The sequence below is a fragment of the Chinchilla lanigera genome, unplaced genomic scaffold (assembly GCF_000276665.1).
Source record: "Chinchilla lanigera isolate Chin_1 unplaced genomic scaffold, ChiLan1.0 scaffold00051, whole genome shotgun sequence".
NCBI lineage: Eukaryota > Metazoa > Chordata > Mammalia > Rodentia > Chinchillidae > Chinchilla > Chinchilla lanigera.
In genome coordinates, this window is record NW_004955452.1 from 4,187,746 (window position 1) to 4,200,798 (window position 13,053).

General features: G+C 46.9%; 1 protein-coding gene across 4 annotated transcripts in view; it reads right to left on the reverse strand.

The window, feature by feature from the left end:
* The window catches only part of Stpg1 (sperm-tail PG-rich repeat containing 1), a 47,356-nt gene that overhangs the window by 24,403 nt on the left and 9,900 nt on the right, over window positions 1-13,053 (reverse strand). For all 4 annotated transcript variants that reach the window (XM_013519578.1, XM_013519577.1, XM_013519576.1 and 1 more), the window contains one exon: window positions 7,881-7,999. In XM_013519578.1, coding sequence (XP_013375032.1) covers window positions 7,881-7,999 — 119 coding nt within the window. The remainder of the gene's footprint in view (window positions 1-7,880; window positions 8,000-13,053) is intronic.

The window sequence follows — 13,053 nt, forward strand, 5'->3', positions numbered from 1 at the left end:
GGAATCATGCCTGCCTGGCAAGCATGAGGTCCCAAGTTCGAATCCCAGTACCAAAAAAAAAAAAAAAAGAACCTGAAGACATCAATGACTGCTCCATCCCCTCTGCCCAATTAAGTTAGAATTTCAGAGGAACAATAAATAGCTATCTTAGCATTAGTATAGCCCATAAATATTTGGGGATATACTAAAAATAATTATCTAGCTGAAATTCTAACGGAGCTGAGCATCTTATATTTTTATTTGCTAACCTTGACAACCCTGTTGGGCCTCAATCATACTTTAACACTGCCACATGGCCAACTGGCTTAAGTTCAGGGCACACAGGAAGAGGACTGTCACCTCTTAGCCTGGAGGGAGAGGGTATTGCCTGTGTGCCTTTAATGAATGTCCCATGAATGTCTGAAACGGGTCCTCCAGTCAGCAGTGTGCTGGAGCTGGCCAGGGGCAGCTGATGCAGGGAACTCTTAAAAATAAATGTTACCACGGCCAGCTATTCCTCAGACAAAGGACCCAGATCCTTTATATGATCTAGGATCTAGACTATATAAAGGACTCAAAAAAACGTAGCCCCAAAATTTAAAGACCCAATTCAAAAATGGGCTTCTGAAATGAATAGACACTTCTCAGATGAAGTAGTACAAACAGCAAATAAATATATGGAAAAATGTTCACCATCACTGGTCATTCAAGAGATGCAAATTAAAACAACACTGAGATTCCATCTTACCTCCGAAAGAATAGCTATTACCAAGAGATCAACCAATAACAAATGCTGGTGGGGATGTCGGGGAAAAGGAATCCATCTCCACTGTTGGTGGGAGTGTAGACCAGTGCGACCACTGTGGAAATCAGTGTGGGGGTTCCTCCAAAAACTAAAACTAGAAGTCGCATTTGACCCAGGTATGCCCCTTCTTGGTATCTTCCTGAAAAATTTAAAGCATCATATCACAGCAATGTATGCACACCCAAGTTTATAAGGTCACAGTTCATAATAGCAAAATCTTGGAAACATCCCAGCAATTAGTGAATGGATAAAGAAGATGCAGAGGTTTTTGCTCAAAGGCATCCCAAGTACTTAGCCATAAACTTGAGACATTTCTCGGTGAATAGATACACCTTGAGACTATACTCTTAAGTGAAATAAATCAGACACACATGTATAAACATCACATTGTCTCTCTGGTGTGAGAAACTGAAAGTGTAAATAAAGACCAAATAGGTATTGTGAAATAGGAAGATATTCAAGTGGGAAGGGGAGCTATGGAGGGGGAGATAGAAAGAAAGAAAGGGAAAAGGAAAACTGAGAAAAGGAAAAAGTGGAAACAAAGCCTTTGTGAACAAGGAGGGAAAGAGGGGTTCAAGGCAAGAGAAGGGAATGGGGAAAAAATCATCAAGATACACCATGTACAGGTATAAATTCCCTAGACTGAATGTGATCGTTGTGTATATCTACAATGTACCAATAAACTTCATTTTAAAAAATTGAATTTTTAAAGAAAAAGGAAAAATTAATGTTCCTCATGGTGACTTGAGATTAGCCAAGCTAGGAATGTTTACACCACAGAAATTGGCCAAGGCTACAAACGGGAGCTCATCTCTGTGGAAGACAGAGCTGGTTTCACGGCGCACCACTCGGTCCATGCAATGCCCAAGTCGATTCTGTGGGAGAAGATAGTGGCACAGAAGTCAGGCATCCTCTTGCAACAGGTAGAGGTGTGCTCTGGCTCTCTGGATGGACAAAAAAAAAAAAAAAAAAAAAAAATCCGGGACTTTTGCCTGAGGGATAACCGTTCATGTCACTATTATTTTGTGACAGCGATGAGTTTGAGCTTTTCAGAGGATATAATACCAGGGAAAAAGAGCCCTGCTGGGATTGGCATGATCATAGCCACCCTTCAGCGTCGGGGCTGAGACCACCTCCGATGGCAAGAGCCAACCAAACAAACAAAGCGAAATGGGTATGGGGAGGGGGGAGGGAGGAGGGTGCGTATTCGTGAGAGCCTTCCTGTCTGCCTGCTGAATGCTCTGAGGAAGCCCAGGGCTGGAGGCTGCACCTGCTGTGCCCACATCTGCCTCAAGCATTAAATGAGCAATTTAATCAGTAAAGGGGTAATCGCAAGGGATGGTGACATCATTGTCCTGTCTTCCCCCTTTAGTGCTGGTGGCGCCAGAGATCAAGCCCAGAGCGTTCCTCATGCCAGACAAGTGCTCCGCTACCGAGCTCCACCCTCAGCCCTTTCTTCACATTTTAGTTTGAGACAGGGTCTTGCCCAGGCAGGCCTTGAACTTGTGATCTTCCTCCTCGGCTCCCCTAGTATCTGGGTTCACAGATGTGGGCCGCTGTGTCTGGCTCAGCCTCATCTTCATCATTACTCTTGAAGTGCTCACAACAGCCTCCACAGAGCCAGGCCCCTCGCCTGGTCATTGAGACCTTCGCAGTGAGACTGGGCGGGGATGACCAGGATGCGTCTCCATCCTCCCACCCACCTCACGTCCGGGTGACATTCAGCTGAAACACCTTGACAGCTCATGTGAAGGATAAAAGTCTTGGATGGGCAGCATCTGTATGTGCCGAGAGTGGGACACGAACCACAGTCCCCTGAGCTTGGGGTAGGCTGGGCATGGGGAGGAGGAGGAAGTGGAGGAGGAAGAGGAGGAGGAGGAAGGAAGGAAGGAAGGAAGGAGGCAGGGCATTTTCCTCCTCGCCCTGGGTGTCTCCACAGGTCACAGAGGACTTAATATTCCAGAGCCTAGAGCGAGTCACATCTCCATACGCACTGGATTTTCTAGTCTTCATTTCACAAATTCTGTCCAATTAGTACTCTGATGTGTCTCCAATCACTGCTTTGTTACACTTGTTGCCTAGCTTGGAAAACGCGGTCTGCACGGAGCTGTGCCCTGGAGACCCTGGTTCTGCTTTCACTGTTTCTCCAAAGCCGTTCCACCCGCTCTGGGTTCCCTGGGGGTGGGCAGCCTGTGTCCTCAGGTGAGCACGAGAGGAAATGACAGGTTCTCCAGTGGGCTAGAGGTGCGGACAGGAGGCGGCCAGGCCCCGGGGGGAAACTCGGCATCTTGTGGCTGCTCCACAGCCACACCACATGGGAATTCAGAGTTCCTGAGGGAATGGTCGCCTTTTACCAACACCCGGGTCGCCCTGTTGACTTCACCCAAGGCTAGAAAGCTTGTACTCGTTGGACTGTGGCCCAGGAAGTGGAGAGAACACAGGGCAGCGGGCAGGAAAGCTGGCATCCGGCCCCAATGTGGACCTTCCGTGGCTGCACTCCCTCACCCCCCAGGATGAGCCTGCAAAGAGGCAGGGTGGGCCGAGGCCTGTGGTTTCCCAGCTCTGCTCCCGGCTCCCACGAGCAACCCCTGGAGGGACGGAGGAAGCGGCGGCCTGGCCCCTGGCTCACAGAGGGGCTTCAGCAGGAGATGCTGTCCCAGGGGGCTCTGAGGTCACAGAGGCCCCTCTGGTGCCGCTGCTGGAGACGCTCAGCCTCACTGCTTAGGAGGCGCCCTGCCCCGTGCGCCTCTCCGCTTCCTCCCCCCGCCCTCTCCAGCACCAGGGTTTCAGTCGAGCAAACTCCCCTGCTCCCTTCAGGATGGGGAGGCAGCCAGCAGCTCAAGGTCCCCGGGATCCCCTCGGGGAGCACCTAAAGGGGAATGAGCTCTGCTGAGGCAGCGCTGGTTTCCTGAAATCTGTGTTTCTTAGTTTCCCAGGGGAGAGGACATACGGAGAAAGCGAGGTGACAGGGACAGACGCCACCTGAGCAGATGGACACAGGGACCAGGTCCCCACCACTGCTGGCCTGGCTGGGTCAGAAATGCAGCCAGACAACAGAAGCCAGACGAGCCAGGCTCAAGCCAGTGTTGTCTCTGACAGCCCCTGGGCCTCTTTCTTAAACCTGGCTTTGGCTTATTCACAGCCCTCCGAGACGCCCTGAGCAGCACCAGGGCACAGACACTGATGACACCGCGTATGGTGGGCCAGGGCCTGTGTGCAGACAGCAGGACATCGGCCCAGGCCGTCAGCTGCTCAGGAGCTCCAGGACGAGGCTGACAAAGCCACGTCAGAACTGCAAAATGAGGACTGACTGGGGTGTAGCTCAGTGGTGGCGTCCCTGCATACCATGCACAAGACCCTGCTTCGATCCCCAGCACCTCAAAAAGAAAGAGATCCTGCGCAAAGTGGATGTGTTTTCCTGTGACTCCATGGGAAACGGACTTGGATTGGGACAGTCATTGGATTTAGGGACCTTGGAGAACATCCATGACCGCTGCCAGGAACCTCCCAGATGGCTGGTGCAGATAAAACGTGCACAGCGAGGGGAAGGCAGCTGGGACATAAGATGGGGGCGGACGACTCCTGCCCAGGGAGATGCCAGGGAAGCAGCACCCTGGCCCTGCCCAAGCCTAGTAGGGCAAGTTACTTAACCATCGTTTTGTCTCAGAGTCATCTGAAAAGCGGAGATAATGTGGGACTTAGCGCGCGGGGTCATTACAAGGATTAAGTGGGTTAATAAATGCAAAGCTCCTTGATGGGTGCTGGGTACGTGGTGAAGGTCAGCCAAGTGTTTGATATTCCCGGGCCATAACCTGCAGCCTTAGGAAGGTGAGCCGTGACTGACATGGGGCGCCCTGGGAAGCGCCCTACGGAGGGCCCACGTGGGTGATTACTCCCGTGAACGTGGTGATCTCAGCAAACAGCTGGCCTTTCATCTAATGTCCCTGACATGTACGATATCCTTGGTTCAGGATCTTATCAAGTGAAAAAGGAACAGTACAGACTTTATACAATTTTACCACTATTTTAAACATGGAGCTTGGACCTGCTACCTTTTGGAAGGTAGAGTTCCTGTCCAGCTCTGAGTGGAGTCACCTGGTATTTTATTTTATTTTTTTTTTTTTTTTTTTTTTTTGAGACAGGGTCTCGCTATGCAGTTCAGGCTGGCCTTGAGCTCACTTTGTAGCCCAGGCTGGTCTTGAAGTCACAACGATCCTCCTGCCTCAGCCTCCCAAGTGCTGGGATTATAGGAGTGCGCCCCCACGCCCAGCTCACCTTGTATTTTAAAATGTGCTACCTGGAGGACAGAATGCTCAGAACCTACCAGTGCCTGCCCATTTGGGGCTGAAAGGAATCGGGTTTAGATAAGACCTAGCAAAGATCTACCTATAATAACATCCTTATGTTTAAGATGAGGAAGCCAAGACATAAAGGCGCTAAATGGTGGTCCTAGAGCAGTAGTGGTGAACCTATGGCACGCCCGCTGCAGTGGGCACACAGCCCTTTCTGTCGGTGCATGAGCCAAGTTGCCCCATCATTGCCCCAGCAGCCGAGCACCAGATAACAGTGCTGGGAGGGTCAGGGTTGGCACTCTGAGATACGTAAGTGGGTTTGCGGTTGCAGTTTGGGCACTCAGTCTCTGAAAGGTTCGCCGTTGCTACCCTAGAGGCACACAGCTGGGGAAACAGTAACCACAGCCCAGGGTGAGACACGGACAGAACTGGGAGGTGGGGAAGAGAATGTCCAGCAGGGTGCTGGGCTGGGCTCTGTCACACAGAGGCATGTCTCTTCATGAATGCAAAGTTGCCAGCGCATCTGTAAATACTTATAAAAAGCTCAGGGAAACACACTTCATTTCTAGTAGCCCAAAGTCCCCAGCTAGACAAGGCACCATGTGAAGGATCCGCCGACCCAGTGGCCCGAGTGTCTCGGGGACTGTGAGCTGGCCTGGGAGGAAAGTGCACGTCCCGTCCCGAGGGCCCCGGCTACGTGTCCCAGCCCCAGCCATGCTAAGTGGGTCACAGCTGAGGTGAGGAGACAACCTAGTTCTGACAGCGGGTGAAGGGTGTGTACGATTCTGTTCTAAGCAGGGCGGTGAAACACTGGGGTTTTAAAATCTGTCTTTAATTTATATTGCTTCACTCAATTATTAGGTGGTGTCGAACAAGCTCCTTAACGTCTCAAGGCTCATTCCGCTCAGGAAAGAGGAAAATAACGACCATGGAATAAGAGCTCATTTTTCTGTTGAGGATTTGAGAAGACCTCAAGAATTACATAAGCCGAATTTTGCGTTTCATATGAGGAAATGGAAACCCAGAAACATCAAGGGGCTGGTTGCAAGGCAAGGGCAAAGTCGAACCAGCTAGCGACAGAGTAGAACCCAGAGTAGAGCCTGGTTTATGAAGCACTGACCTTTCCAGAAAATTCCATTTAAAAAAAAAATGCTTTCAAGACACTTAGTTTTCACGTTGTCAACCAAATGCAACCACTTTTGAAAAGCTGGAAGAAAAATTCTGAGTGGTTTCTCTCTGCGCTGCCTCCCCCCCACCCCGCCCCAGCCCCGGAGTTTTGGCCGGCGGCCATCTTGGCTCCTGTGGTAGAAAGTGTTCTGGGAAACAGCAGTATTTTTAAATTGTAACTTTCAAAGTCAGCCGTTCGGTTTCTGGATGAGTCGTCAGGCCTAATCACACAGAACAGAGGCTCCGCGCAGGAGCACACGTCTTGCCCTCTTTTGAGCCCGGTCTCTTTTGCCAAGGCCTTTTCAGAAACTTGCTGACTTTCCTCCACCAAATTTACGGCCTTATAGGCCACAAAGGCAGGTGTGGCCCTGTGTGGGAAGGGTAAGAGGCTTTGCAGTGAGCTAGGCCGGGGCTGAGGTCTAATTCTTTCAACATTGATTCAGCAAATATTTACTTAGAGCCTCTTATGTGCCAAGCCCCGAGTTGTATGACCTTGGGTGGGTCACTTAACCTCCTTAAACCTCAGTTTCCTCTTCTGTTAAATTAAGAAAATAAACCCTTCCTTTTAGCATTGTTCCGAGGAGTAGAGATACAACCTAAGCAGGACTGATGGACGGCAGGGATCAGTAAATGGTGGCTGCTGATATTTGTGCTGGAGTCTGAGTTACGGATACTCGGGAGGTGGACAATATGTGATCATTAAGTTGACAAATGGGGAGCCAGATAGAAAATGGGGGAGACTGACGGTGACGGAGAAATTAGGAAGAGAAGACAGAAAATGTCCGAGCAAGTACTTACCCATCTTTGGGGAAATCGACAAGTAATTATACAAATACAGCACTTTCTTACAATCCTACAATAACAGACCTGGAATTTGGAACATCCTCTAGCTCCTCAGTGCAGGAGGAGCCAGGCCACCCTTGCTTCAAGCCGCCTCTACGTTCAGAACTTGATCTGGAACCCAGGCAAGGTGGGCGGGACAGGTACGTTTAGAATGCAGTAAAAGGTAAGTGGGATGATGGCTGCTCCTAAAGGATGCCATTCCTCAAGATGTGTTATGTACATGCACCAGAGCGCCATGATGAACGTAATCATTATGGACTGCATACTTGTAGTACAAAAAAAAAAAAAATTTCTTTTAAGAAAAGAATGGTCTTCCTAAGATTTGGGTTTAATGAATGAAGGAATGAAAAATACAGACGCTAAGGACATCTGCGAGTTGCTTCCGCCCCCTGCTGGTGGGAGAAGCAAAGGCAAGACGAACTTTCCGGATCAGAGTTCGATTCCCGGCCCGGAAAAAAAAAAAAGATTGGAGTGGAGGGATATTTACCTTTAACTTAGGATGCCTGAGACTTAGGGGATTTTATATTCTATGGTTTTAATACTTTTCTTAAGTGCTTTTGGTTCCATATTCCTGGACATGGTTGTGTCGGGCCCCCCTCTCCTTGTTTCCTACTCTCTGTTCCCTAGGACATTTTCCGATTTCCTGAGTTCATTTTACAATCGGCGCGCATCTTGCGGAAGAGAGCTGTGGCTCCTTGGTCGACACTGCCCCCTACCGTTCATAGAGGGACACGACAACCTGTCCTCTGAGGCTAAACTCCGCAGGAAAAGAATCTCTAAGACGATGTCATTACCTTTTTATGATAAAATCTTTTAGCTTGGCTATTAAATCCTTTTTTTTCTGGTTCTGTAACTATTGTTGCTTGGGATTTGAAGGGAATGGAAGATTGTGTTGGATATGCAGCAGTAAAACCTAAACAAAAATAAAATAAAAATCAGTACAAAATAACGAATTGACATACACAAAAAAACCAAAACCAGGTGTATATTAATATATTAAAGTTTTATTTTAAATGGAGAGAAACTGTCTTTTGACAAGAGATAAACATTAAACCATATTTTCAAGAACACATTCCTTATTAAAAAAAAAAAATCAGTGCTCCATCCACAGCCCATTTTTTATTTTGAGACAGGGTCTCACAAGTCACTAAGTTGCCCAGTCTGGGTTTGAACTTTCGGTCGTCCTGCCTCAGCCTCCAGAGTGCTGGAGTTACAAAACTGTGCCTCCAGGCCCGGCTCCCATCTTTCTCTTTCAGAATTTACTGGGGTTTTCCCCTCTCTAGTCTAGGGAAATGTGGCCGTGTAAGTGCCGCGAAGAGGACTGTCCCAGAGCAAAGGAAGGATGCGACAGAAAGGACAGCAGCCTGGACGAGGAGAAGGGTAGGGGGCAGAGCCACTCCTCCTGGGCCCAGAGTCAGACACCAGCCAAGCGCCACACAGATCCAGAGAGGCCAGGGGGTCCCAGAGGCCGGCTGGCTCTCACTTTCCAGAGAGCCGTGCAAGAAATGTGTCTGCTTGGAGCAGACATGGGGTTAAAAAGCAGAAGGGGATCATTTCTAGAAAATCAGGGGTTGGGGATGTAGCTCAGTGGCACAAGCATCTATATAGCAAGTGTAAGGTCCTGAGTTGGATTCCCAGTACCAAAAAAAAAAAAAAAAAAAATCACACTTTAAGGTCGGGGATACAGCTCAGTGGCACAAGTGCCTGCCCAGCAAGCACAAGGTACTGAGTTCAATTCCCGGTACCAAAAAAAGAACAATAGAAAATCGGGGTTGCATTTCCTAAGACTGGACTGTGATGTGCAGATGTAACTCCTCCCACTCCTCCCCACATCTGGGAAGCGGCTGTGATTGCCAGAACTCCTCAGGCAGCAGCGTCAGTCTGCAGAGCGGGGGACAGTCACAGACTCCCGCCTGAGAGTGCAAAAGAGCATGACCTGGGGGACAGCGGTTTAGCCGCAGCCCTCCCCTCTCCTTCTGCCCAGCCCGGGAGCTGATGGGAAGGCACGGGCGCGCACCCCACACGGCACCAGCTCCTCCCTCCCTCCAGGTCACCTCTGCTAACCTCAAGGAAACCCCTAAGCAACATCCTTGCTGCCTCATTTTCAGCTACCTCGGGGAAGCCTGTCCTGCGCTTCCCAGAGAGCCTCATTCTGCGAGTAATAAACCTTCTCCTTCTTGTCCCCTCCTGAGTGTGCGTGTGGATTTGCCAGGCCTGACACCGAAGCCAGATTTTGAGTGGGGAGTCATCATGACTCTGAGCTGTCCGTACAGTAAGCCAAATTATCCTCACCTCAGCTTCCCAATGCTCAGAGAGAAACACAGACAGCCAGCAGAAAGGGGGTGGTACGGGTGGGTGGCCGCCGGGCGTGGTTTGCTTGGAAACTATCTGGAAGGCCCATTTCCTTCCTAGTCTCTGAATTTTTGAAAAAACAAACAAACAAACAAACAAAACTCTGTTTCACAGAGGGAAGCTCGGTCCCCAAAGGAGGCCCTGGAGAGGGACTAGTAGGGGTCAGTTTAACAGGTGAGGAAGCTGAGGCAGAGAGGGAGGAACTTACCCACCCAAGTCACCCTTTCCCTTATGATTACTGCAGGTGAGGAAGCCGCGGTCGAACACGATTTGCGTCATGACCCCAGGCCTTGAAGCCCTTTGCTGTGCTTCCCCCTCCTACAGGAAGCGCTCCGTTATGAATGAGTGAGATTGTGGGGAGAGGAACCCCCGAGCCTGGGCCGAGGACAAAGCATTTAAAGGCGGCTGAACATAACGCAGGTGGTAAACAGGAGGAGAAGCCAGGATATGGTACGGCCATTCTTTTCCGCTCCACTTGAGGAGGAGGATGGCAAAACACAGGTGCAGCTGAACAGCTTTTGCTCTCGAAGCCTGAGGCTGCAGACCAGCGAAGAGGGTTTTTAGAGGCGGCGGAAGGAGGACGGGTGGGAGAGAATCTCCCCACGAGGGGTCAGGCTTCCTGACTGAAAGGGCGATCAGGACTACAGGGCTGGCTGGTGTCAGAGCTGCCCTTCTTGATAAGAACACTGAAAACACAGGATTTGAAAAAGAAAGTCCTGAGTAATGGAATCCTTACTTGAACCCACCATGGGACTGGATTCTGAAAAGATGAAACTGTCTCCAGGTAACGTAACCTGCACCCCAGAGCAAAGCACAAGAACATGTAAAGGGCTGCAGAAAGAGCAGCCAACAAGTAAAATTCAGAATACCTGTCATCCACAAAAAAAGGCAATAGGTGTGTGGAGAAGGAAAAGTATGATTCAAAATGAGTATAAAACAATCAAAACTAATTGAGAAATCACACAGGTGATAGCATTAGTAGACATAAACACTGATTCTAGTTGCTACATTGTCTGTATTCTACATGGAAGTTGGAAGAAATGATTGGGCACGGTAAGTGGAGCTAAAGATATACAAGATTCAAATCAAACTTCTAAACATGAAAACTAAATTGTCTAAAACTAGACAATTAGATGAAATTAGAAGCCGGGCGTGGTGGCGCACCCCTATAATCCCAGCACTTGGGAGGCTGAGGCAGGAGGATCGTTGAGAGTTCGAGGCCGGCCTGGGCTACAAAGTGAGCTCAAGGCCAGCCTGAACTGCATAGCAAGACCCTGTCTCAGAAAGACGCCCCACAAAAAAAAACTTTCAAAATGAATATTAAAAAGAAAGAGATTAGACCCTGCAGGGAGACAATGTTAATGAATCTAAAGACATGGGCATAGAAACCATTCCCAAAAAAGTGAGAAAGGAAAAGGACTGAAAGTTACAGTGTATAGAAAGCTGTGGGCAACTCAGGGAGCGTCATACAGGTGGAATCAGAGGTCCAAACAAGAAATTGTCCCTCAGTATACATGGACCATGTTCCTGGACATCCTGCAGAGACCAACATCTTCAGATGCTCAGGTCCCTCTTCTGAAATGGCACAGTGTTTGCACATAACCTGAGCACATTCTGTCACATACTTTTATTTTTTCCTGTCTTTTTGAGACAGGGACTCAGTATCCAGTTCAGGCTGGCCTTGAGCTCACTGTATAGCCCAGGCTGGCCTCGAACTCGCAATGAACCTCCTGCCCCAGCCTCCCAAGTGCTGGGATTACAGGCGTGTGCCACCACGCTTGGCCTCTGTCACACAATATGCATCATCTCCAGGTTACTTAGAACACTACTACAATGTAAATGTTATGTAAGTGCTTTTATAATACGCTGTTTAGGGAATAATGCAAGAAAACAAATCTGCGTGTTCAATACAGACACAATCTTTTCAAAATATTTTTGATCCGCCATCAGTTGAATCTGCAAGTGCAGGTCCAGCAAATATGGAGGCTCTGATTGTATAAGGAGAGGGGAACTAGGAGAAATACTTCAAAGATGGTTGAAATTGAGTATTTTTAAAAATACTGACTCAGAGATCCAGGAAGCCCAGTGCACTTCAGGCACAAGGCACATCATAATCGCACCACTTTTTCTTTTAAAGGGAAAAAAAATAACAAAATAACAACAACAAAGACAGAAACAAAACAACCCAAATCAATAAACATGATACAGGATTTCTAAACAAGATGATAGGAATTAACAATGATTAAGGGATAGAAAGAAAATTTTAAAATCAGGCAGAAAAGGGGTTCTTGTTTTGTTTTGTTTTTTGAGACAGGGTGCAGTTCAGGGTGGCCTTGAACTTACTAGTAGCCCAGGCCGGCCTCAAACTCAGGGAAACCCTGTCTCAGCCTCCCAAGTGTGGGGTTCACAGGCATATGCCACCATGCCTGGCAAAAGGCTTGTTTTATGCAAAGAAACAAATAAAAGAACAATAGCAGGTTACTTTTTGGAAGTATCTTTAAGGTAATGAATTTTTTTTTAAATGCTGTCACCCAATAAAAATAATTTCAAAACCAGAAGCTGCGTGAAAACATAGAAACATACAAAAATCAAAAGCATTAATCACCAGCAAACTTGAACTACAGAAAATGTTCAAAGAAGTCCTTTAGGCAGAAGATAAATGATACCAGTTGAAAATCTGGATCTACATAAGGGAATTAAGAGCTTGGGAAATGCTAAACAGTCATTTAAGTAAATATAAAATGTAAATTTATAAGTATAAATTGATCAATTTAAGTAGAAATATAAAATGTAAATACTCTGGAAGGCTGAGGCAGGAGTGCAAGTTCAAACTGACCTGGGCACTTTAACAACTTAGTGAGACCTTTTCTCACACTAAGAAATAAAAAAGGGCTGAGGATGTAGCTCATTGTGAAGACTCTTATTTCAATCCCCGATGCTACAAATAAAGTAAATAATTTTTAAAATAATTAACTATTTAAAACAAAGAATAATAATATATTATAAGTTTTATAATATATATAGAAATAAAATATTTGATGACAGCATAAAGGTCAGGAAAGGAAAAATAAAAATGCATTCTTTCAAAAGTCTTCTACTATATGTGAAGTGTTATAACATCACTGATGGTAGTGATAAGTTAAAGTTGTATACTATAAACTCTAAAGTAAATATCAGTAAACTTTTTCTATTAAGGGCCAGATAATAAATATTTTAGGTTTTGTAGGCTATAGGTCTCTGTTGCAACTATTCAACTTTGCCAGTATAGAGTAGAAGCACCCACAGACAATATATAAATAAACAGAGATGAATGTGTTACAATAAAGTTTTATTCATAAAAATATAGTGGATCAGATTTGGCCCAAAATTTTTTGACATTTTCTCTAAGGCAACCATTAGGCAAACACTGCAAAGAGTTATTCATAATAAGCTAACAAAGAAGATAAAGTAAAAGCATAAAAAATACTTAACATAAAAAACTAGAAAAAATAAAGAACAGATGAATCAAATAGAAATCAAATCACAATCAATTTAAATTTACACAACAGTAATCACATTAAACGTAAGGGGTCCAAATATCCCAATTAAAAGACAGAGGTTTCAGGTTGGATAACA